This window comes from Theobroma cacao, chromosome 6 (genome assembly GCF_053813885.1).
Source record: "Theobroma cacao isolate CCN51 chromosome 6, ASM5381388v1, whole genome shotgun sequence".
NCBI classification, from domain to species: domain Eukaryota; kingdom Viridiplantae; phylum Streptophyta; class Magnoliopsida; order Malvales; family Malvaceae; genus Theobroma; species Theobroma cacao.
In genome coordinates, this window is record NC_142644.1 from 28,812,087 (window position 1) to 28,833,835 (window position 21,749).

Below are 21,749 nucleotides of genomic sequence, written 5' to 3' on the forward strand. Positions count from 1 at the left end.
AATAAAAGTGTGTTGCTATCCCGAAAATAAGTACCTCTACTTTTAGAGCAGTCCAAGTGGAGGGGTGAGTTCGTAATTTCCTTTAAATAAGTTGGACATTAAGTCTGATTTGTCAACAATAGATAATCTAGTACCTCAAAGTAATTGTGTTGTCTGTACTTTGTGTTATATCATTGGTGAATGAATTCGACTTTTATGTCTAAAATAATTTAGTAATAGACAAACGAAGTATCACGCTCCTTTAGGGGCAAAAAAAAGTTAAAGAAAACTTGCTATTGACAGCAATTAGACAAACGGAATACAACAACGTTGAGCTGGTCGTGTGAATATTTCGAAAGTTTGAACTCCACAAACATCTGCTTATCTTGGATCGGCCACCAATTAATCTTATTTTCAATAACATGATATATGTTCCTTTAATCTTTCTTTTAATCAACATTACTCCTTAAAAATTGCATTCAAATTAGTCTATCGACTTTCAACAATCCAGGTTGCAAGCATACAAGGCTATAAAAAAGGAAAAATTATTGAATGATTGTTCCCCCCTCCCCCACCCCTTCCCCCGCTCCTAGGCCTTGTACGGTAAGGCCAAACGCAGCCGACGAGTTCATCTGCCGAAGCCGTAGTTCACCTGCACGCTGCAGCCACTAAAGAAAAGCCGGGTGATACCTGCTGGCTTGTACCTGCTTGATTAGATGGGTCTTAGATCCAGTTTAAGTCATGGAATGGGCCTCCGCTGATATTTTGTTTATTTGGTCCAAAGAAGTACCAGCTCTAAGAAATAAAGCATATACTACCACTATCTTTTGGCAGTGCTCAATGGATGAATGATAATCTTAATAAATTTAGGAAATCTTGAAAATGTGTGGACACGAATACTATGGTCCCAATTTGAGTTCTGTCGCGATTCAGTGTGAATATTTAAAACGTGCAGAAGTAGTAATAATGAAGAGGCCTAAGATATTTGTACACATGGATGGTTGAGAAGTGAAGGGATTTTACATTACATGATAAAATATACTAAAATAATAATAATGAATATACTATTTGTCTTTATCTGTTGGTTTCACAACATTATAAATTCAATTGAATTTAAATTACAAAATTATATTTATTTTCTTACTCATGAATCATATGTAGTTAAAATTCGTCATATAGCCTCATCTTAGAATGCATGCATGAGGTTCACTCATTCTACAATGAGGATAAAATGAAGAATTTTGCTTATCCACGGCTAGCTGATAAGAATAATGCCCACCAGTTATCAACATATATAAATAGCAATTACTACATCTTTTGCTCTGCGAATACTAAAATTCCTAGTTATTTGTTGTTGCTTATTTCTTGTTTGTTTTTCCAGCTTTTGTTTTACCTTCTTTCTTCTTTTGTCTTTTCGAGAAAGGGGAGAGCCTCGCAGAGCACGATAGATAAAGCATGGAAAGCAAGCTTAGAGTCGCATAATCCTCACCGTAAATTAAGTAGGCGAGAACTGACTAGCGAGTGAACAAGAGTCATGGATAATTCCATAGCAACAAGGTGGAGGGATCTTAGCGGCGAGAAAAACTGGAAGGATCTATTGCATCCTGTTGATCCTGACCTCCGCCGCTATGTTATTCACTACGGTGAAAGGGCCGGAGCTGCTGGAGATCTCTTCAACGATACAATGGCATCCAGGGGGTTCGGATATTGTCTTTATCCACCAGATGAGTTCTTCTCCAGGGCTGGTCTAGAAAATGGAAACCCGTTCATGTATGAAGTGACCAACTTTTTTTATGGAGCCGCAGATAGTAATGACTCCAATTGGTTTGGATATGTGGCGGTTGCTACAGATGAAGGAAAGACTGCTTTGGGAAGAAGGGATATCTTGGTTTCTTGGAGAGGAACAGGAACAGAACCGGAATGGATTGATGATGCAAGGTTTTTTACAACACCAGCTAAAGAGTTATTTGGAACCGACCATGCTAAGGTGCACTCTGGCTTTCTTGCTATTTATACAGGAAAAGTCTCCAATTCTCCTTATAACCAGACAAGTGCCAGGGATCAGGTAAATCTTGATATTGTACTAGCGGTTTCCTTATTTCCCCTTAATGTTGCCAAAATTCATCTAATAGTTCATATGATTATGCAATTTGAACATACGCAATCTTTTGTTGACACCTTTCAGGTTCTAAAAGCAGTTCGAAAACTAGTAGATAAGTACCAGAATGAGGATATAAGCATTACTGTCGTCGGCCACAGCCTGGGAGCAGCCCTTGCAACATTGAACGCTACTGATATAGCAGCCAAGGGATATAACAAACCCACAGACAATTCAAATAAGACGTGCATGGTCACAGCTTTTGCATATGCTAGTCCACACGTTGGGAACCAAGAATTCAAAGAAGTAATTGATGGACTCATTGAGCTTCATATCCTACGCATCACCAATTCCACAGATATAATTCCCAAGCTTCCAGTGCTTTTAGGCTACACCGATGTGGGGGAAAATTTGGCAATCGACACAACCAAATCATCGTACTTGAGGCAGGGCATTAACGCTCACAATTTGGAGGTTCACTTGCATGGAGTGGCAGGGGTACAAGAAAGCGGAGAATTCAAACTGGAAGTTGATCGTGATATTGCACTCATAAACAAAAAAATTGATGGTTTACAGAACAAATATAAAATACCGCCTGAATGGTGGAACCATGAGAAGTTCAAGAATATGGTTCAAATGTATACTGGCCGTTGGCAGTTTGTTGATTGTGCTTATGTGCCGGACCCTCCAAATGATTACCTCCAGTAACACTATATAGTTCATCCAGCAAAAGAAATTAAAAATCACAATGGTTGCTCTACTTATGGTCAAAGCGGAGGGGTCGCCATGGAGTTTATATGTTCTCTGCAGCTATTGATTTCCTTAGCTTGGCTATTTCACAAAGTTATGGGGTCTATCGGCACCGGTTAGCTATCTAGATCCAATGTGCTTCTACTTCTTTTGCAGCTATAATTTGTTCTCACTATTATTAGTTTATCTGCTACATTTTATTAATGAAAACTGGAAGTAGAAACTCCTTTTTTCAGGAAAGCATTTGTCTCTGTTTGATTGACTGGCCACTATCAATGCCCTTTTTGTTCTCATTCTGAACTCAAGCCCAGCCACCTAAAGAAACCATCGCGTTAAGCTCTTGGGGGAAGTTTTGGGTCTTCCGAATTAGGTCCAGTGTGGTTGTGGATCTATCTGTCTGATGGGCTTGCAATGGTGTTCACACGTGTCATTAACCTGATAATTCTTTATCATCTAAGAATATCGTCGACCGTCACCCTTCGGTTTCCGAAGAGGCCAACATTATCTTCCTGGGAAGAAAATTAATTAGGTTTTTTTAAAATATTTTTAATCATTTCGTTGACCTTTGGAGCAAACTACGAGTATACTAAGTATATATTAGACAATAACGTACTGATTTTATATTCTTCAATGAGCAGACCAACTAGGAAGTTGGAGCACTTGAAGAAGTTATCTGTTGGATTTAATAGCGAAATACTTAAAAGCATTTTTATTTTATCAGTTGTGTTCATACAAATTAATAGTGAAATACTCTATATTGGAAAAAGCCTTAATTATGATGTAATTAAACAATTTTTTTTGAAGAATGATGTAATGTGCCTATAGATATTTTTGTGAAGAGGATTTGTCGTCCTTGTCTTCCTTTTTTTTTTTTTTTATGGGTCAAGAATCACATAATATTTTACTAACTAAAATTAAAATTGCAATGAATATGGTCAATTCCTTTAATTATAATAATTTTTTCTTCCTTTTTTTGCTTATTTTTAATATGGGGATAAACTCCCAATTAATATACTTGTAAATATGGATTCTATGCTTCTCCGGGCAAGATGATCAACACTTACTAATTTAATAGTTGGTAATGTTTTGCTTTCACGAAATTGGAACAATTAATATATAATAATGGAAAATGTGTGCCATAGGGCAAAGATTGGGTAGAATTCTTTGACCATGTCTAACAAGTTATGCTCAACTATGATTCCATGTGGAAAAATAAAAAACTACCATTCTTGAAAACTTAATATCACCAAATATGCTTTTGAAAATTAAAAAATAAGAATAAGGGGGAGACCATAGTTGGGGCATGAGGAGCACATCGCTATATATTGGCTGCAATAAGAATTAAGAGCTCATAGATCCCTCATGGATTTTTTTGGCAAGAAAAAGAAATTGATGGGTAGCATTGCGCAAAGGTGGAGAGAACTAAGTGGGGAAAATAACTGGGAGGGTTTATTGGACCCTCTTGATAAAGATCTTCGCAAGTATATTATCCACTATGGTGAAAGAACTCAAGCTGTTATGGATGCCTTTAATGGAGAGAAGGCGTCGAAATGGGTTGGATTTAGCCGATATTCAACGGAGGATTTCTTCTCTAAAGTGGGGTTAGAGATGGGCAATCCTTACAAATACAAAGTAACCAAGTTCTTTTATGCAAGATCAGAAATCCAAATCCTTGATTGGTTTGCTGCTGTGGAATCCAACTGGATCGGGTATGTGGCTGTGACCACCGACGAAGGAAAGGCTGTCTTAGGAAGAAGGGACATTTTGATATGTTGGAGAGGAACCATGCGAAACTTGGAAGTGATTAATGATATTAAAGCAGATTTAGTCTCAGCTGCCGATATACTTGGAGATAATGGAGATCCGAAGGTGCACCATGGTTGGCATTCCATATACACTGCGAAAGACTCAAAATCCGTATACAATCAGGCCAGTGCTAGAGAACAGGCAAGTCTAACGTTATTTAATATGCTATTCATGATATAGTATGTTAAACATAAGCATGTATATCAGATACTAATTAATTGTAAGAAGTGATTTTATCAGGTTCTAAGTGAGGTTAGGAGGCTGGTTGACTTATACCAAGACGAAGAAATCAGTATAACCTTGACGGGCCATAGCTTAGGTGGCGCAGTTGCCACGCTCAATGCAGTGGACATTATTGCAAATGGATATAACAAGTCGACGACCAAACCAGACAAGGAATACTTGGTCACAGCCTTTGTATTTGCCAGCCCTCGCGTTGGGGACTCAGGCTTCAAGAAAGTCTTCTCTGGACTCAAAAATCTTCATGTCTTGCGGATAAAAAATGAATTAGATATGGTTCCTTCACTGCCAATACCATTACCTTTACTCCATTATACCCACGTTGGGGAGAAATTGTTAATCGATTCCCACAAGTCGCCATACATGAAGAGTCACTTGGATATCAGTGAGAATTTGGTGATTGCTCATCAGTTGGAGCCATATTTGCATGGAGTCGCAGGTTCACAAGGGGCCAAAGGGGAATTCAAGCTGGAGGTTAATCGGGATATCGCGCTTCTAAACAAAAGCTTGGATGCATTGAAAGACGAGTATAAAGTTCCAGTTGAATGGTGGATAGAAAAGAATAAAGGCATGGCTCAGCAGGACGATGGTTCCTGGATATTGGACGATCATGAACCAGAGCCTGCAATTGTTTAAATTAGTCTAATTTTAAAATCGTGTAAGCTTCGGTTCATCGGGCTATCCAAGTTATGATTTGGTTCCATATGCAAGTATATAGTTATTAAGATTAAGATCAAAGTTTAATATATATTGCCGTTTATGTATATACATATGAACCAAGAAAACTGAGTTCAGGCGATATAATCCTTTCTGGTTTTAGTCCTTAAAGAATGTGGTGGTGTTTTTCTTAGTTATTGCCAATGGATTAAGACAAAGTCTTACCTTGATTTCCCAGATGGGTTGATTTCGTTCCTTTTCATAATAGGTATATCCTATTTTGGAGCTGGCGATTGCTGAAGCAGAAGAGGTTGCTAGTTGATAGTGACAGGAAAGCCCATTAGGCCCACTATTTTAAAGTTTTAGGTTTCTGGCCCAACAGGGAAAGCTCCTCTTGAGCCTAACTTAAAAGAAATTATAAAGATATGAAAAAGCTAGTGGACCGCTTGTTAATTTAAGATACGGGTCCAATAATTAGGCTAGGCTGGTCAGGCATCAATCCCATTGCCTTTAATAGAATTATTTGGACAGTTTCAAGTCATTGCCTAACTGATACTGGGCCAGATAACGCCATGTATGGTCTTGTTATCTTTTTGTTTTTCCTTTATTATCTATATTATCAAATCTTATATGGTGGCAAAAAAATATTTAATTTTCCGTTGTTGATAAAACCATGATTTTATTTTCCATGAATGTTCATTGGATTTGTTTGATTCACTTTGCGTATATGTCGTAAGGTACTTATTTTTTTTAAAAAAATTAACTTGATAAAGTATGCACATTTATATTTATAAACTTTGAAATATCTCTTACTTGTCCAACATTCCCATTCGGTGGCACCCTCATCATCATCGATCACTCTGCATGTCTCCCTCTGGAGGTGCTTAGCATAAGTTGAGTCTAGGTTAGATCCGTTTTAAAATCACTTTGTCACGAATCATTATTTTTTTCTTAGAAGAGTAATCCAATATTAAAGATTATTGTGTTCACATTAATAAACTTTTCAAAATCCTCCTACTTATAATACGATATTGAAATACTCCATTTACTTTTTTTAAAACGCTTGATGTGAGATAAGTATTAAACTCATCTTATATTAATTTAAGGGGATTTTGATAGTGGTTTTTCACTTTACATCCATTACATATGCATTAGTACTATAAAGCATGTTCCTCTCAAATAAATGTCGGTGTTTTGTTTTTTTTGTCAAATCTATTCAAAAGCTAAAGAGTATAAAGAAGAAGTTATTTCTATGTGGCAAGGAGATAATTACATCTCGTGCAAGTAAGTCATTTTATTATATTAGCTATTGATAATTAATATAATTTTTTTTATAAATTAACTTATAATAAACGTTATCTGGATGTCATCTGACAATACATCAAACAAAGTGTTTTAATTTTAAATGCCTATTACCATGTCAACTCTTTCTGTACTTCATGATTTTTTTTTTTTAAAAAAAACCATTCTTTTTTTACTTGAATTCTGTTAAGTTAATACAGTAAAATGTCGCTATTTGACAAAAGAAAAGAATCTTAGATTTTGTCTGTCTCTTAAATTGAAAGAATCAAGAATGAAATTTCATTTTTATTGCGAAGAAGAATAAATTAAGCATGTCTCCGTAAGTTGGCTTGGTAAATAAATGCATATGTCACTGGTCGCTAGGCATACCAAAGCCTTGGACTTGTTAATGGCATTTCCCGATTGGCTAAACATATATGGCAATTAGTGATGGCACCGACGTTTGGCAATTAAGTCATCATGTTATCAACATCACCATCAGATATAGTTGATGAAGCCAATAATTGCAAGCCCCTGGAAGCAACATGTGGATTAAGCCACTAACTTCGAATTGAGAAATTGAGATCATCGCTCTGTTCTCAATGCAGAATTCACAGTAGGATCATATAGCTAGAATCAGTCAAGAAGATGCCATTGCTGTTATAGATTCATATATTATTAACAATCATTTCTTTATTTACCAGTATTAAGTTATGTCTTTGTCTAAGACACTCAATAATTAGAAGAACATTGGTACATTCTGTTATCTGTTAAGAGTATGTTTGGAACAAATGAATTCCACTTTTTGATTGTAACTTCTCAGGGTTTGGAATCAAATCAATTTGCTCTGATACTGCTATAGCAACATGATGATGGAAGTTTAAATGCTTCAAATGTTCTATTCCTACCCAATTTGCAGCTAAGTATACTTAACTGAAGTCAAATTAGTATCCAAGAGAAAGAGGTTCTGAAAGTCAGATTCCCTGGGAATTTATCTGAGTTAGCTTAGATCTGCCCCATGTTTCTTCAAGTTAGGGCTGACCAAGTTATTTTACACTCTTCATTTGTTTTCTGAAAAAACATTTCGTCACTACTTCAAGTTGCTTGCAAACTAATAAATCATGATTTAAAAGTGTTCAGTTGGACTGCTACGCTACTGCAAGTCATATAGCCTTGTTTCTGGAATCACTAACCAATTTGCCCCGCAATCACTGACCAGCTAGTAATCAAAGATCAATCATATATAAAATTATCTTTGGTTAGAACTTAAAACATATAAAATTTGAAATTACATCATCTTTGGATCGTTTTCAACTTAGCAGTTGCATCATCATCATCATGTTAACTTGGTCAAATTACAGAGAAAATAATCATCCAAGAAAAGAAACGATAAAGTTGGAATAGATTAGGACAAAGGATCAGAGTTACAGGAATGGGTCTCCGATATATCGACATCGAAAGAAGTGAATCTGCACGAGTTTCTTTAACTTACCGTCAAACATTTTCTGACTTTTGGCGATTACTGCTTTATCTTTTAGCAGTTTTAACCATTCAAATTATAGTTAAAAAAAATAGTCGGTGTAGCTACTCTGGCACCTGAAATTCTAAATTGATTTTTTGGATCTATTCCTACATTAAGATTAAGGGCGGAAGGTCTTATTATCATTCTCGGTCGACTTGGTCATACCTCCCTCCAATCTTGATTTCCCTAGCAGTAAAGTGTTTTATGGAAGGAAAAAAAAAAAGGGGGATGTGTATAGGGATATGGAATTGCGTGAGTTTGAATGCTTTGCAAGTGGATGGAGGGTATGACTTTGCTTATAGAATCAAAACCAGAAAGGAATGCTATGGAAAATGGAAAAGCAACAGTTTTGACACTGTCATTCTTCCCGCTCGGTCACTGTCCTGGAAATTGCAATTGGCAAAGGTTGTGTAGCAAATAGCAATGGTTGCGGAGAGAAATGCATTTCGCATAATGATTATATCTGCATTGATCCAAAATATAAAATATAATTGTCAAAAGGGAGACTACTACCAAAATAGTAATAACAATTACAAGAGCAACTATATTGGAAGGGAAATTAGCCAGCTGGCTTGCCAGCTACAAGGTCGATGTCCAGTTCTTGTCAGAATCTGCCTTAAGCTCTTTCGCCATAATAATTCGAATCTGGTCAAATATAATGTCTAGCGGAAATATCGTGTCGAATTCAGTTCAGATCATGCTATACATTAAAGCCTTTTCTTTTATTATCTTGGATAGTTTGAAGAGAAACTCAACAGGGAAGATAAAAAGATAGGAAGTGAAGAAAAATAAGCAAAGAAAGAGGCAAGAGTGCAGATGATGAATTGGCTTGTTTTTTCTTTTGATTTCTGGTGCAGAGAAAGTCTCTGCTTTTATAGAACACATGAGTTGTTTGTATGGAAAGCTTTCAACAGTACAGAAATAATTTGTGTTGAATTTTAGCACATGTGAACTATGATTTGGGGTTACTGTTTGTACATGATTTTGTGCTGATTTTTAGCACATATTGACTATTATTTTGGGCTGTTGCTTGTACATCTATAAATAATTTTGTGCTGATTTTCAGCACACGTGAGTTGTAATGATAGTGTTATTGCTCTTTTCTTCATATGAGTGATCTGCTTCTACAAGTTTCATTTCTTTCCTCAAAGCAGATCTGGAGACCGATCTTGCGAGCAGAATATACAATTGATCTCATGATCAATGAAGCACGGAAACATTTAAAAATTGCCATTTTGTAGATGTGGACGTTGTTCCACCCCTATGCTTTGCCCCCCTTCCCCTTGCATTCATAACCTGAACTAAGTTTTGGTCACATGCAAACCGTGGTCGTGCAAGCTTTGATGTGATTGACATCAGGGGTAATAACTATTTTTGAATTGATTATCCAAATTGACATGGTCCGTCGCCAAAAGACAAATAGAAGGAGTTCATCATACAATTTCCTTTTCAGATGGCATTTCAAATGAGATAGCTCGATCAGGCAATGTTTGCCATCACACCTACTGGATCTTCTGTCATTACAGTGAATTTGGACATCCCAATGCTCTAGTCATATTGACAAGGTCTCTCCAACTTAAATGGAATTGGAAAGAATATAGAAAAGACCATAATTTTTGGTAAAATTTAAGTTGCCGCTATTTTTCATTTAGTTTTCCTCTGAGAAATTTCACAATAATAAGTGATTCGGCAGCAAGTGTAATTCTTCACTGTTCAAATAACAGAATCGAATTGACCCGTAAAGTTTGGAAATCCCCAAAATGTGAATTAGCCAATAATGTTGAAAAACGTTTTTGACGTTTGCTGCTAGTCATTCATTATGAAAGTCGTGGCTCAGAAGAACTTCCATGAAACTGCAGCAAAGACCCATGGAGAAATTAAATGTTGCTCCTAGCTTGTTATTCTGTTCTCAGAAGAAAGGGTGACAGACAAATTTCACCTTTTTATTCCCTTGGAAAAGAATGGGAATATGCATAACCAGAATTAGCGTTAAATAATCTCTTCATTAAATAAAAATTTTAGTATTAAGTACACTTTTTCTGTTATTTTATTTGTATATGATGCAAATATTATTCAAATATACATGTTAATATCATGACGTTACATTTCTTCAATAATGTCCTCCATAACTATCGGTCTTCATAATCAAAAGTCTTAATTCAAAATTCTTTCCCCATATTCGCTAAGCTTCCAGGGACGTCAGCATTTCCACATATGGAAGATTTTATTGACGTTAAATCAAATTTATCTATAGAAGCCACAAGGACAAAAAAACTGAAGACTCTCCTTTCCAAGTCCACTCTGGCGTCTGGCCGTGTTCTCTCCGTTCATCTTCTCAAATCACAATTTGAACACTCGTCAACTTTGTAAACTTACCATGACCTGAACTTAATCGGGTCTGTTGGCTGAGATATGTACTGTTTCTTGGGTTTAAAGGCTAAGCATTTGACATTCTGGAGGGTCAACAGCCAACCCCCCACCCCCGAAAGGAAAGGGAAAAAAAAAAACCACAACCAAATTAACTACAAAGTATTTGTCTGATCTTTAGCAGGACTTCGGTCTTCAAGAGATAGATGCAGTTGCTCGCTCTACCATTTTCCATGTTCAGTTCAGTTGCGGGTCATGTCCGCTTTTAATTTACGTGCAGTGCAATTACCCTAAATATAAAACAAAACCACATTTGAGGAAAGTATTATTCTATTCACATGCTAGCTAGTTTATTTTTGCAAAAGAATTATGTCATTTCGTGAATCAAACATCACGTTAACTTGTTCTACTAGCTAGGGTTATTGAAATTGAGACTAGAAGCCATTTTTGCTTCTAATTACTTGCTACTATCAAGTGTACTGAAATGGCCGTTCACGTACCAGTAAAGCAGTCGGTAACAGGTCTAGCAATTGGTAAGGTCAGGTGTTTTTCTGACAAGAAAATTACAGAAGAAATTTAGTTCTTTGAATCCCACTTATAGAAAATAGCAGAGATGAAATCATTTATTCGTTATTGGACAAGAATGATTAATGCCTTTTCTTCGGATCTTTGCCAAATCTGCTAAAACCGACGAGAGATACTTGAAGAGATAAAATTGCTATTAGAATTAGACAATCCAGTTGATCGATAAACTTTTCTAAGCATATAATTAAACAGGCGCTTAGTTTTAATTGGGCCACTCCTTTTAACAGCTAAGTATTCTTTCGATGATGCTCATGGCTTGTTGGGTGTTTGTGACTGTAAACTCAGTCAATAAGCATAGCGTAAAGCTAATTAGAGTAAACTATCTGACTAATTCAAAGGTAAATAAAAGTTAATTAAGTGTAATGGGATCACTTAATTAACATTGAAGGTGAAAGAAATGGAAGCAAGAAATACCAAGTTATTACAAGCAAGCCCCTCCTTGACCGAGGCTAGTTCATCGTACAAATAACAAAGGAATGTAACAGGTCATATACAGGCGAAACTTTGATATGTACGTTTTGCCACGTCATTAAAGACCATTATCTTGGTTATCTGTGTCACAAACAATTTAGGTTTGCCTTCACAAATTATGCCACTTCAGCCTGTTAGACAAATTCAAAGGAAAATCATCACTCTCGAAGGGCCAAGTGGTCAACCAGCACCCTTCAGAAAGGCCTATAAATAGCCAACTTTGCTTTGAATGAAGAGCAAACAACACCATTAGCCTTCCTTGAGCTCTTTTATAATTTGCAACAACTTCTTCATTTCTTGGTCTAAGACTAAGAGAGAAACATGCAAAGCCCAGTGAGGTTTTCGAGCTGCAGAGGTGTGGCCTTCGAGATCAAACCTCATGCAGACCCATTTGCTACTGCTACTCCAGCTCAAAATGAGACCCGCAGCAGCAGCAAAAAATCTTGGTTTCCTTGGTATCAAGGGAGCTCATCCAGGGTCTTCCCTTCTTCCATACAAAGATCCGCGAGTCGAGCAAGCAGTCACTTCTGTGACCTTGACCTTGATGAAGATGAAGATGAAAATAATGAAGCTGATTTCGTATTGGAACGACTAGAAGAGGGCAAGGATGAGGAGAAAGAAGAGAAGCCAACTTTTCCGTTCGCAAGCAAACGTGAACAAACACCAAAGCCAGCTCGCAAGCAAGAATCAAGATTATCGGTCATTTTGCTTGACCAAGGGCTGTTAACCGTATACAAAAGACTCTTTGTGGTCTGCTTAACCGTGAACATCATTGGTTTGGTGCTTGCTGCCACTGGACACTTTCCATATGCAAGAAATCGAGCTGCTCTTTTCTCCATCGCAAACATTCTTGTTTTGACGCTCTGCCGAAGCGAGGCCTTCCTGCGAGTAGTGTTTTGGCTTGCAGTCAAAGTTCTGGGAAGGTCTTGGGTACCTCTCCCAATCAAGACTGCTACCACATCCCTCCTCCAAAGTCTTGGCGGGATACACAGTAGTTGTGGAATTTCTTCTGTTGCATGGCTCATATACGCATTAGTTCTTACTCTCAAAGACAGAGAAAGCACTTCCCCTGAGATCATTGGTGTAGCCTCTACTATTCTTTCCCTTCTCTGTCTCTCATGCTTGGCCGCATTTCCCCTAGTCCGCCATCTCCATCACAACGTCTTTGAAAGGATTCATAGATTCGCCGGATGGACTGCTCTTGGTCTCCTCTGGGCCTTTATCATCCTCACAATCTCCTATGACCCAATAACCAAATCTTACTCAAAAGAACTTGGTTCGAGGTTGATCAAACGGCAAGAGTTCTGGTTCACAGTTGCCATCACCATCCTAATTATCATCCCATGGTTGACAGTAAGACGCTTGCCTGTCAAAGTCTCAGCTCCTTCTGGCCATGCCTCCATAATCAAGTTTGAGGGCGGAATAAAAGCCGGTATATTAGGGAGAATCAGTCCATCTCCCTTTTCAGAATGGCACGCCTTTGGTATAATTTCTGATGGAAAAACTGAGCACATGATGCTTGCTGGTGCAGTGGGCGACTTCACAAAATCCTTGGTCTCAAATCCACCAAGCCATTTGTGGGTTCGACAAGTGCACTTTGCTGGCTTGCCTTATCTAGTCAACATGTATGACAGGGTTTTGCTGGTGGCAACAGGTTCAGGAATCTGCGTTTTTCTGTCATTCCTTTTGCAGCCATGCTCAGCTAACGTATGCGTGCTTTGGGTGGCCAAAGGTATCGAGCAAAACTTTGGTAAAGAAATCAAAGAAATGATGAGCGGGCATCCAAAAGAGAAGGTGATTGTCCACGATACAGCTGTGTTAGGCCGTCCAAACGTTTCTCAGATGAGCGTTGATGCTGCTAAGAGATGGGGAGCTGAAGTGGTCATTGTTACAAGCAATCCAGAAGGAAGCAGAGATGTAGTCAATGCTTGCAAGGGAGCAGGGATTCCAGCCTTCGGTCCCATTTGGGACTCCTAAATTATTATAACCGATGGCACACTTTCTTAGATTTATTTTTTCTAACTTTTCCTTTGATTCCAAAATTACAATGGTTTGTTCTAAACGTGAAGCTCCCCTGTTCCGCATCGGTCAACCCTGGAGAAAGTGACTGTTATTAGCATGACGTTAAGCTAATCCTTGCCATCTTGAATGTATTTCCAGACTATGTCCAATAACTCAAAATACTCTTTGATAAGCTTCTTGACTTACCATTTCAAGACTGGTTTTTTTCCCTCTACAGTATCCCTGTTTTTCTACTTCCAAATAACTTTATCCTGCCAATTGCTTCATTCTTACTACGAAAAACAGAATGGATGATCAGTTAGGCCCTGTGAATCACCATTCAAATTAAGCTGATAAAACCCACTGTAGCAGGATCTTCAAAGTAACTAATGGTAATAGGAATAAATGCTGACAGGATATTATGTAAACTACTGTTACTGTTAAGAAACTAATACTCCAGGCTCCAGTGGATAGCAGTGAGATGAAAACTGAAGTATGATGACATAATCATGATAAATTTAGGTAATGAAAATAATCATTGTGCTATAGTGAAGGCTGCTAAGACAATTTCATTTGTTCTATTGTTGACAATTTTGTTAGTTTGACTTTCCAAGTTCCACGCACACGCTGCCAAACACGTATGGGTTTCAATAACATGATGCAAGTTGAAAATGAGAAAACGCATTTTGTCTCTGCCACATTTGGAGGACCTCATAAACATAAACAGAACCATTAAACTAAATTTTCATATTTTAATAAACCCATATCAACTAGTAGATTAATTAACTAAAATACAGTTTTGTTCCCCCGTGATTTCCAAAATGAGACTAAATTTGTAGAGCAAATTAAGCCAAGTAAATTTACACGTAAATGGATCCTTGTTCTCTAACCAACATCGAAATCAAACCCTTGAGCATTTATTGTATGGGAAATTTTCCATTCAAAGGGCAGAGGGTATGAGGGGAGGTGTAGAAGAAGAGCCATTAATTAAAGCCAAGGCTATATAACGATAGGCTGCCTCGGTTAGATGAATTCCATCCCATTGGGAGTAAAGAGATGGATTTTGACATACTTCAGATCCAGTGTGACCGCACCTAGCTGAGTTATTGAAATTGTAAGGACCACCACCTCCACAACATGCTCTTAGAATCCCACCATAAAATCCTGTATACCCAACAACGTTCAATTCAATTACCCCATGTCAGAACAATAAATTCAACAATCAATTAAAAAATATTTAAGGTATTAATTAGCATGTTCTATATGGCAGCAGCAAAGCATGCACTATATATGGAGTAAAAAATTTTGTTAAGGTTTAATCTGTTTCACCTTCGCCATTTAATACCATAAAATATGAATGGAAAATTTAGAATAATAATAATAATAATATGAAACATAATTTTTACCGTTCATGCATTAAGTTGAAATTGAAGGGAATTTACAAGAACTGACCGTGATGTAGTGGGGTATGAACGAAACGCATTGCCGCACCGTAGTAATCAGCATAAATAATCCTGACATGGGGATACTTTTGTCTCAACATAGTCAGGGCTTGTTTGAGCTGATCATTGTGATACCTGGCGAAAGCATTGAATTCCTTCAAGCAACCATGGCGGTCATAGTCTGCCTTGTTAGGGCTTTGAAACAAGGTCAAGTAAACCGCGGAGCAACCAATGGGCAAGTTCCCTGGCACCATTAACTCGACTGCACCTTCCTCTATCAATGCCTAAAACAAATAGCCACATGTAGGACTTAATAATAACCATGTTTACAAGTAATTAGACTTTGGAAGAACTCAACAATAATTTTTCTAGCTTGGGGACCCCCAAAATTTGACATGATGGAAAATGCAGGATCAGACCATTTTTAGTCAGAATAAGGACAAAATAGTTAGCTGTAATTCTTTGGCCTAACTTACACTGGTAGCATTAGTAATTACTCCAACGACCAGAGGTACTGTAGCTTGGAGCTGTTTAATGCCTCCACCAAGAAAGAAGGCGTAATTATAGTCATTTCCACCAATCTCCCCCACCAGAAAAAGTGATTTTCCGAAGAAGTCATCACAGGCTACGACAGAAAGAAAAATTTTATTCCAAGAAGGTACGGTGGAATTACTGGACTTGGATGAAAAATTGTATCACTACATATAACACTCGTAGTCCAGAGACCAAAGAGCTGGAAAAAAAATCACCTTGTTTATTGGAGCAAAGGGTGGACTTCAGCTTCCTGAACCAACCAAGCTGAACATTCAAGGAATTATTTGTCCATAAGATTGATCCGATGTTTCGTTCGTAGAAAAACTCTGCATCAAGTGCAGTGGCCCCAGCAAATGCAAAGTTTACTCCATGTTCAGAACTCTGGCCTTCTGTTACTGCTAGGTAAGGTGGCAAATAGGGCAAACTAAATGCCTCAGCTGGATTTAAACATTATAGAAAAGCGTAGTTAGGAGTATGAAATCCGAGTTTTGAATCAAGTTGATCTACTAGAAAGAATATCAGGGAGAGACCAGAAGAGTACCAATAAAATCAATGATAAGACGTCCGTCAGAGCATCGGCCTGTTGCGTGTTGAAAGAAGGTCTCACCGTAAGGTAGCCGTCCAATGACTGGAAATGCAAGGGCACCGGAGAGAAGGAAATTCCCAGTGTCACTAAGGGAGTCACCAAAGTTAAATATCGACTCATATTTTTGGAGGCTTGATGATAAAACTAAGCCAAAGATTTGGAACAAGATTATGAGCAAAAAGATTTTCTTGTTCATGGTAAAGGTAAACGACCAAAGCGGGAAAAGATTTGAGACAGGGAAGTGGCAACTTGCAAATGTAAGAACTTTGCTCTGTTATAAGAAAGTTATACCCCAAGAAAACCCATGTATCTTCCTTGTTTCTGGCAGTTGAGCCTCAAATAAGTGCATCCCATTTAAGTGGTTTGGTACTACCAATATAACTCGTGAATCTATTCAACAATGTGGCGCAAAGGGCCCATTAATACTTGAAGCGGAAAAATTGAATTGTCCACCGCAAAATGTGTTTGAAATCAGACAGATCAAATAAGACTTCATAAATACAAACAACCTCGGCTCCATAAATTCAGATCGTAACTGTTGTTCCTTTTTTATTACCGATCCAATTTTTCCAGGTTGGATAAATTAATGCGTTCCCTTTTTTGACCTGTAGGTTTTCTCTGGCGGGAAGCTGCAACAAGTTTCAATTGATTGGTACCTGTAATCATCCCGGCTAAAGAAATGTATGGCTGGTTTTTTTTTTTTTTTTGAAAGGCGTGTATGGCTGTTTTGATTATATCAGTTTGGTTCCAGCGAATGAAACTAAGCCCACATGCAAGTTTAGCCAACTGGTCTTGTTTTGGTTTCTTGCATTAGCTCTCAGTCCACATGAATTTTTAATGGATGCATAATCCAACTGTAGTACTTGTTAAGATGCAAATTATTAAATTTTCTGGCAGATGAGCTGTTAATTGGTTGAAAAACTGGGAAGGGGAAAAAGACATGAAAAGTAGCCGCAAACATTTGGACCGCCCTTTGTTATGCTACGGAGTTTGATAAAGCTTCTCTAACCATCTAAATACTGATGGATCATGGAACAGTGAAAAGCAATTCTTGGAAAAGCCTTTTTATCTGAAGGTCGAATCCATTTATCCACCTATTCCATTTACCCTTAAGGTCATACTTTTGAATGGATGACCCACTTCAAGTAGGAATACTGGGTTGGGTTTGGTTGGGTATGGATCAAACAAGAAAATTGAACTTAAAAAAGGTCTAGTAGTCACGAACAGGTCCTAATTGCATTCAAGAATACATACTTGCTCTGTAGAACTGTGGGAAAGCACGGATTCTGATCACCTAATAAGTGGCCAAGTTCCAGCTCTCTCAAATTACAGGTTTTACTCAGCTGCCCTTAAATTTTAACTATTAACACGATTATTGGAGTTAAACTTTTATATGGGCGTACTATTATATAGAGACAAGGAAAAAAACGAACACATAAATACTGAACCAAAATATTATATAAGAACCAAAATTTGTTAAAAATTATGTAACATGTATGACTTGAAATAGTCAATCAAGATCTAAAACAAATAACAGTACTCATTTTAGTAATTGGAGACAGATTATATATAAATTTTCAGATAAGATCCTACTGTATATCCTATTAAATAACTAATAATTGGTATTAATGTAAGAATTACAAACTTTAATAGCTTCGCTATGTCACAACTTAAAAACCAATAGATAATTTGTAACTATGTTTATTGCTATTTCTAACAATCACTCAACTGGTTAGGTTGTTAGGTGATAAATATGAATATATTAAATAAGGGATTAATATGTTTATAGTAATAACAACAATTAATATGGATAAACTAATTTCAGCAATCACTCTATCAATTGGTAAAATTGTCATGAAAATTAGCAAGAAACATACTTATAACTTATATATAATGACTTATGACCATTGAAAGCAGGCATGGAACTTTGGAACAATAATAATAAAATAATAAAAGTTATTTTTCTTTTAGTGCATGTTTAGTTGGGAGAATGGAATAGTTATTCTGTTTCTATTCTTAATCTTTTTTAAGATTGTGTTTTATTTACGAAATAATTATTTCAAGAGAGATCAAAATAGTTATTATCAACTATTTCTTAGTAATGAGCCGTATTAGTTAAATGAATTGAATTGGATAATGGATACGATATTTGAACACTAAATCGGAGATAAATGAGCAAACGGGTTGCTAAATATTCAACCCAATTACACCATTCTCGTACTTCTTATATTGTTTAAATTATCAAGTAATTATATATCCAGGGGTTAGGTTAACGTTTTAGCCCCATGTTGTAAAGTAAAATCTCAAAACTTAAGCATGATACAAAGGTTTATCGGGTATAAATTTCAATTGTGCGGCTGTGGGCTGAAAAAAATGATGTGGCTTCTTTTTTACCTGATGTTGGGGGCGAAGCTAAGGGTAAAAGGCCCTAGCCTTATGGAGCAAAATTTCAATTTTTTGTACGAGAAAGGGTTTATTTGTGTAGATTTCCCAACTTCATAAATTAAGTAAAATCTGAACTGTGCCATGTGGCCTTCTTTATATGTGAAAGCTGTTCTTGTTAAAACCAAAACGCTAGCATATATACCTTTAAGGTTAATCAGTCTTTTCCGTTATTTCTCTATTTAATTAATCTTCTTGGGATGAGCTTCTTTATTTTTGATTGTTTGTCATGCGCAAAGAATTATGCAACTAATTTTTGATTCCCTAATAGGTAACAATGAACAAAATGAAGGAAAACAACAAAGTACTCTACGTCAATCAAACAAGTAGTCTGATAACTTAGTAATCTTGTTCATAACTTCTATCTTGAATAATTACCTCAGGAAAAATTGTGAAGGGAATATATCAATTATCATATCTTTTGCCAGAAAATGGGTATGGTTTTGTATAGTTTAATAACAGTGACAAAGTCATGATTTCGTGTTTGGAGTGACGAGGATAATATCTATAAAATAAAGATATTTTTTAAAACAGGCATACTAAAAATTTAATGTTTGACAAAAATATAAAGTAACTTAGATGAAAGTTCATATGAAAATTACATATATAACTCCAACTACACTTTAAGTATATAAAATAAAGATATTTCTGAACAACTATTACATTCTAAGATTGAGTATTTTTAACTGAGGTCGACAATCTTTTATAAAGTTGAAGGCATCTATAACTGAATTAATGTCAAAGCCTTGAATTATTTCTTTTTTAATGAGAATGATCAATGAATTTATAAAAAAATCATCTGACATTCTATTATGAATCTTATTCTTAACGATTTTCATAGCAGAAAATATTTTCTTTGATGTTCCAGCGGAAACTAAAAGAATCAAGATAAGTTGGATCAATTTGTCAATAAAGAATTAAACTTTTAATATTCCTGCCTTTTTCAACATTGGACCTAACTTAAAAAGTGTAAATACATTCTTTAAAACCTAATTATGAAGAGTATCAAATTGAATAAATCCAATTTATTAGATTCAATCGATAACTTAGATGTATTTTAGTATACTCAGTAAAATTATCAGGATAATATTTATTTGTAAAGTTGCAAACACTTTCAATACCAAACGATTCAAAATAATGCTAAGGATCCAAAGGTGTAAGAAAAAAATAGCATTTTTGTTTATATTTGGTAAAAAGAAAAGAAAACAAGAATTGTTGATTGTTAGATTTCGAAGAAGTGAGGTTAAGAATAATTTTATTTCAATAGGTTTCATTTTAGTCCTCAATTTATTAAAATTAGTTGTTAATTAATTATTATGGGATATCTCACTAAATAAAACATTATTGCGTGACAGCAAAGTGTGTTCAAATGTAAGGGGCCTATGACAAGGGGCTTTGATTGAAAAAGGGGATAGGTTACGAAACTAGCAATGTTGAAAAGGTGGGGAACACGGAAAAGTGAAAAAAGGCTTTAGATTTGACAACTGTAGCCTTGTTAAGAGAAGAGATGGAGATAAGAGGAAGTAATTAAAAAAGATAGGATTGTTGATATGATGACAGGCTCGGGGTAGGTGAAAGAAAAAAATCTAAACAGAAACGTATGTATTTTCAGAAGAAGAAAAGAGAAGAGAAGTTAGGGAGATATGGCCTATCGAAAGAAGTGGTGAATAGATTAACAAGCTTAAGCCCAAAATAGAAGTTACTAAGGCTCAAAATCCAGAAGTGGGAACGTGCATGAAAGATATTAGCTCAATAAGGGTCATGGTGGTTTGGAGCAAATTAATAATGCGGCAATTTTAGGAAAGGAAAATAAAAGGCAACAGAGTCCAAGTTAGAGGGTCTTAAGGCCAACAATAAAAAAAAGCAATGGGAACTTAGGGGAAAAAATTTAAAAAGTGGTGAGGAACGAATTGAATGGGAACAAGAGGAAAGGAATAGGAAGAAAGTACAAAATAAAAAATGAGTGCAGATAACAGACAACAATGATGGCGAAGTGAAGCCAAGAGTTGGCTAACACCAAAGCTTCTAAAGAGCAAAAGAGAGAAAGTCAAATGGTTAAGATTTTGCTAAAATCGAGTAGAAGACAAAGTGGCAAACAAGGGGAGAAAAATAGAAAGAAGAGGAGTAAAAATATGGGGAAAGGAAAATCAGGTACTCCAAAGTTAGATTCGAAGAATAGGAAGAGATGGAAGTTCAAGGATCAAATTAAGGAAGGTTTAGAGATGAAAAAAGCAGATAAAAGAAATCGTATCTGACCCAAATATAAGGAAACGAAACTCAACTATCAGAATGGAAGCCGAAGAGATTTAGAAACTAAGCAAAAAGCTACGCTTGAATTTAAAAAGGAGAAAGAAGAGGTCATTCAAAGGATTATTGAACAATGATCGTGAGTCAAGACACGTAGTTGTGGATGTACAATCATGTTTGCATTTATGTACAATGAAAGAGATTTAACGTTGGGTACTAGAGTAGTATAGGGTGAGTAAGTTGGATAGTAATTAGTACAGAGAAAAGAATTGTATTTTTGGGTTTTTTTTTTTGCTCTCTTTTTGTTGGTTGATGAGGTTTTTTGTTGCTGGCTTTTTTGTGCACTAGGGGATGCTAGATTATTATTTTCTACACCCAACTTTACCTTTGGGCATTGTTGCAATCTCTGTTATGGCACAACTATTGTTGATTTTGGGCGAATAGCTGTGTGTTACGTTGTTTGCCTTTTCATGCTCACGCCAGTTTCAATGTCATAAGAAGTCTTCAGTTAAACAAGCTAGAGACTTTTAATAGCATGATGGCCCTCGAAGCGAATAAAATTTTACTTTTCAAAAAAATAAAAATATGTTAAAAAATTTTAAATTTTTTACGTGGATGAACCGCCTCCACTAGCCCCCTCCCCTTCTCCTCTTGTTAATAAGTAGCTTTTCGTACCCTAAAATCCAGATGCTGGACCCCCTGTTACCATAATTTAACATGGACCGTTTTTCTTTATAAATT

General features: G+C 36.4%; 4 protein-coding genes across 4 annotated transcripts; 3 read left to right on the forward strand and 1 right to left on the reverse strand.

Moving 5' to 3' along the window:
• Positions 1-1,363: 1,363 nt before the first annotated feature.
• On the forward strand, positions 1,364-3,067 carry LOC18596720 (phospholipase A1-IIgamma-like). Its single transcript, XM_007025369.3, has 2 exons — positions 1,364-2,044; positions 2,165-3,067. Exons 1-2 carry the CDS (start codon positions 1,514-1,516, stop codon positions 2,783-2,785), a joined length of 1,152 nt encoding a protein of 383 aa, XP_007025431.3. The 5' UTR covers positions 1,364-1,513; the 3' UTR covers positions 2,786-3,067.
• A 1,054-nt stretch (positions 3,068-4,121) lies between these two features.
• On the forward strand, positions 4,122-5,598 carry LOC18596721 (phospholipase A1-IIgamma-like). The gene is made up of 2 exons (XM_007025370.3): positions 4,122-4,774; positions 4,874-5,598. Exons 1-2 carry the CDS (start codon positions 4,190-4,192, stop codon positions 5,507-5,509), a joined length of 1,221 nt encoding a protein of 406 aa, XP_007025432.3. The 5' UTR covers positions 4,122-4,189; the 3' UTR covers positions 5,510-5,598.
• A 6,406-nt stretch (positions 5,599-12,004) lies between these two features.
• LOC18596722 (adenylate-forming reductase 03009) lies at positions 12,005-13,950 on the forward strand. Its single transcript, XM_007025371.3, has one exon. The coding sequence runs from the start codon at positions 12,078-12,080 to the stop codon at positions 13,731-13,733; it is 1,656 nt and encodes a 551-aa protein (XP_007025433.3). The 5' UTR covers positions 12,005-12,077; the 3' UTR covers positions 13,734-13,950.
• A 521-nt stretch (positions 13,951-14,471) lies between these two features.
• Positions 14,472-16,712, reverse strand: LOC18596723 (GDSL esterase/lipase At5g45910). The gene is made up of 5 exons (XM_007025372.3): positions 16,275-16,712; positions 15,949-16,170; positions 15,676-15,824; positions 15,210-15,483; positions 14,472-14,921 (listed from the first exon to the last, which is right to left on the reverse strand). The coding sequence occupies exons 1-5, from the start codon at positions 16,513-16,515 to the stop codon at positions 14,698-14,700; spliced, it is 1,110 nt and encodes a 369-aa protein (XP_007025434.3). The 5' UTR covers positions 16,516-16,712; the 3' UTR covers positions 14,472-14,697.
• Between the last annotated feature and the right edge of the window lie 5,037 nt (positions 16,713-21,749).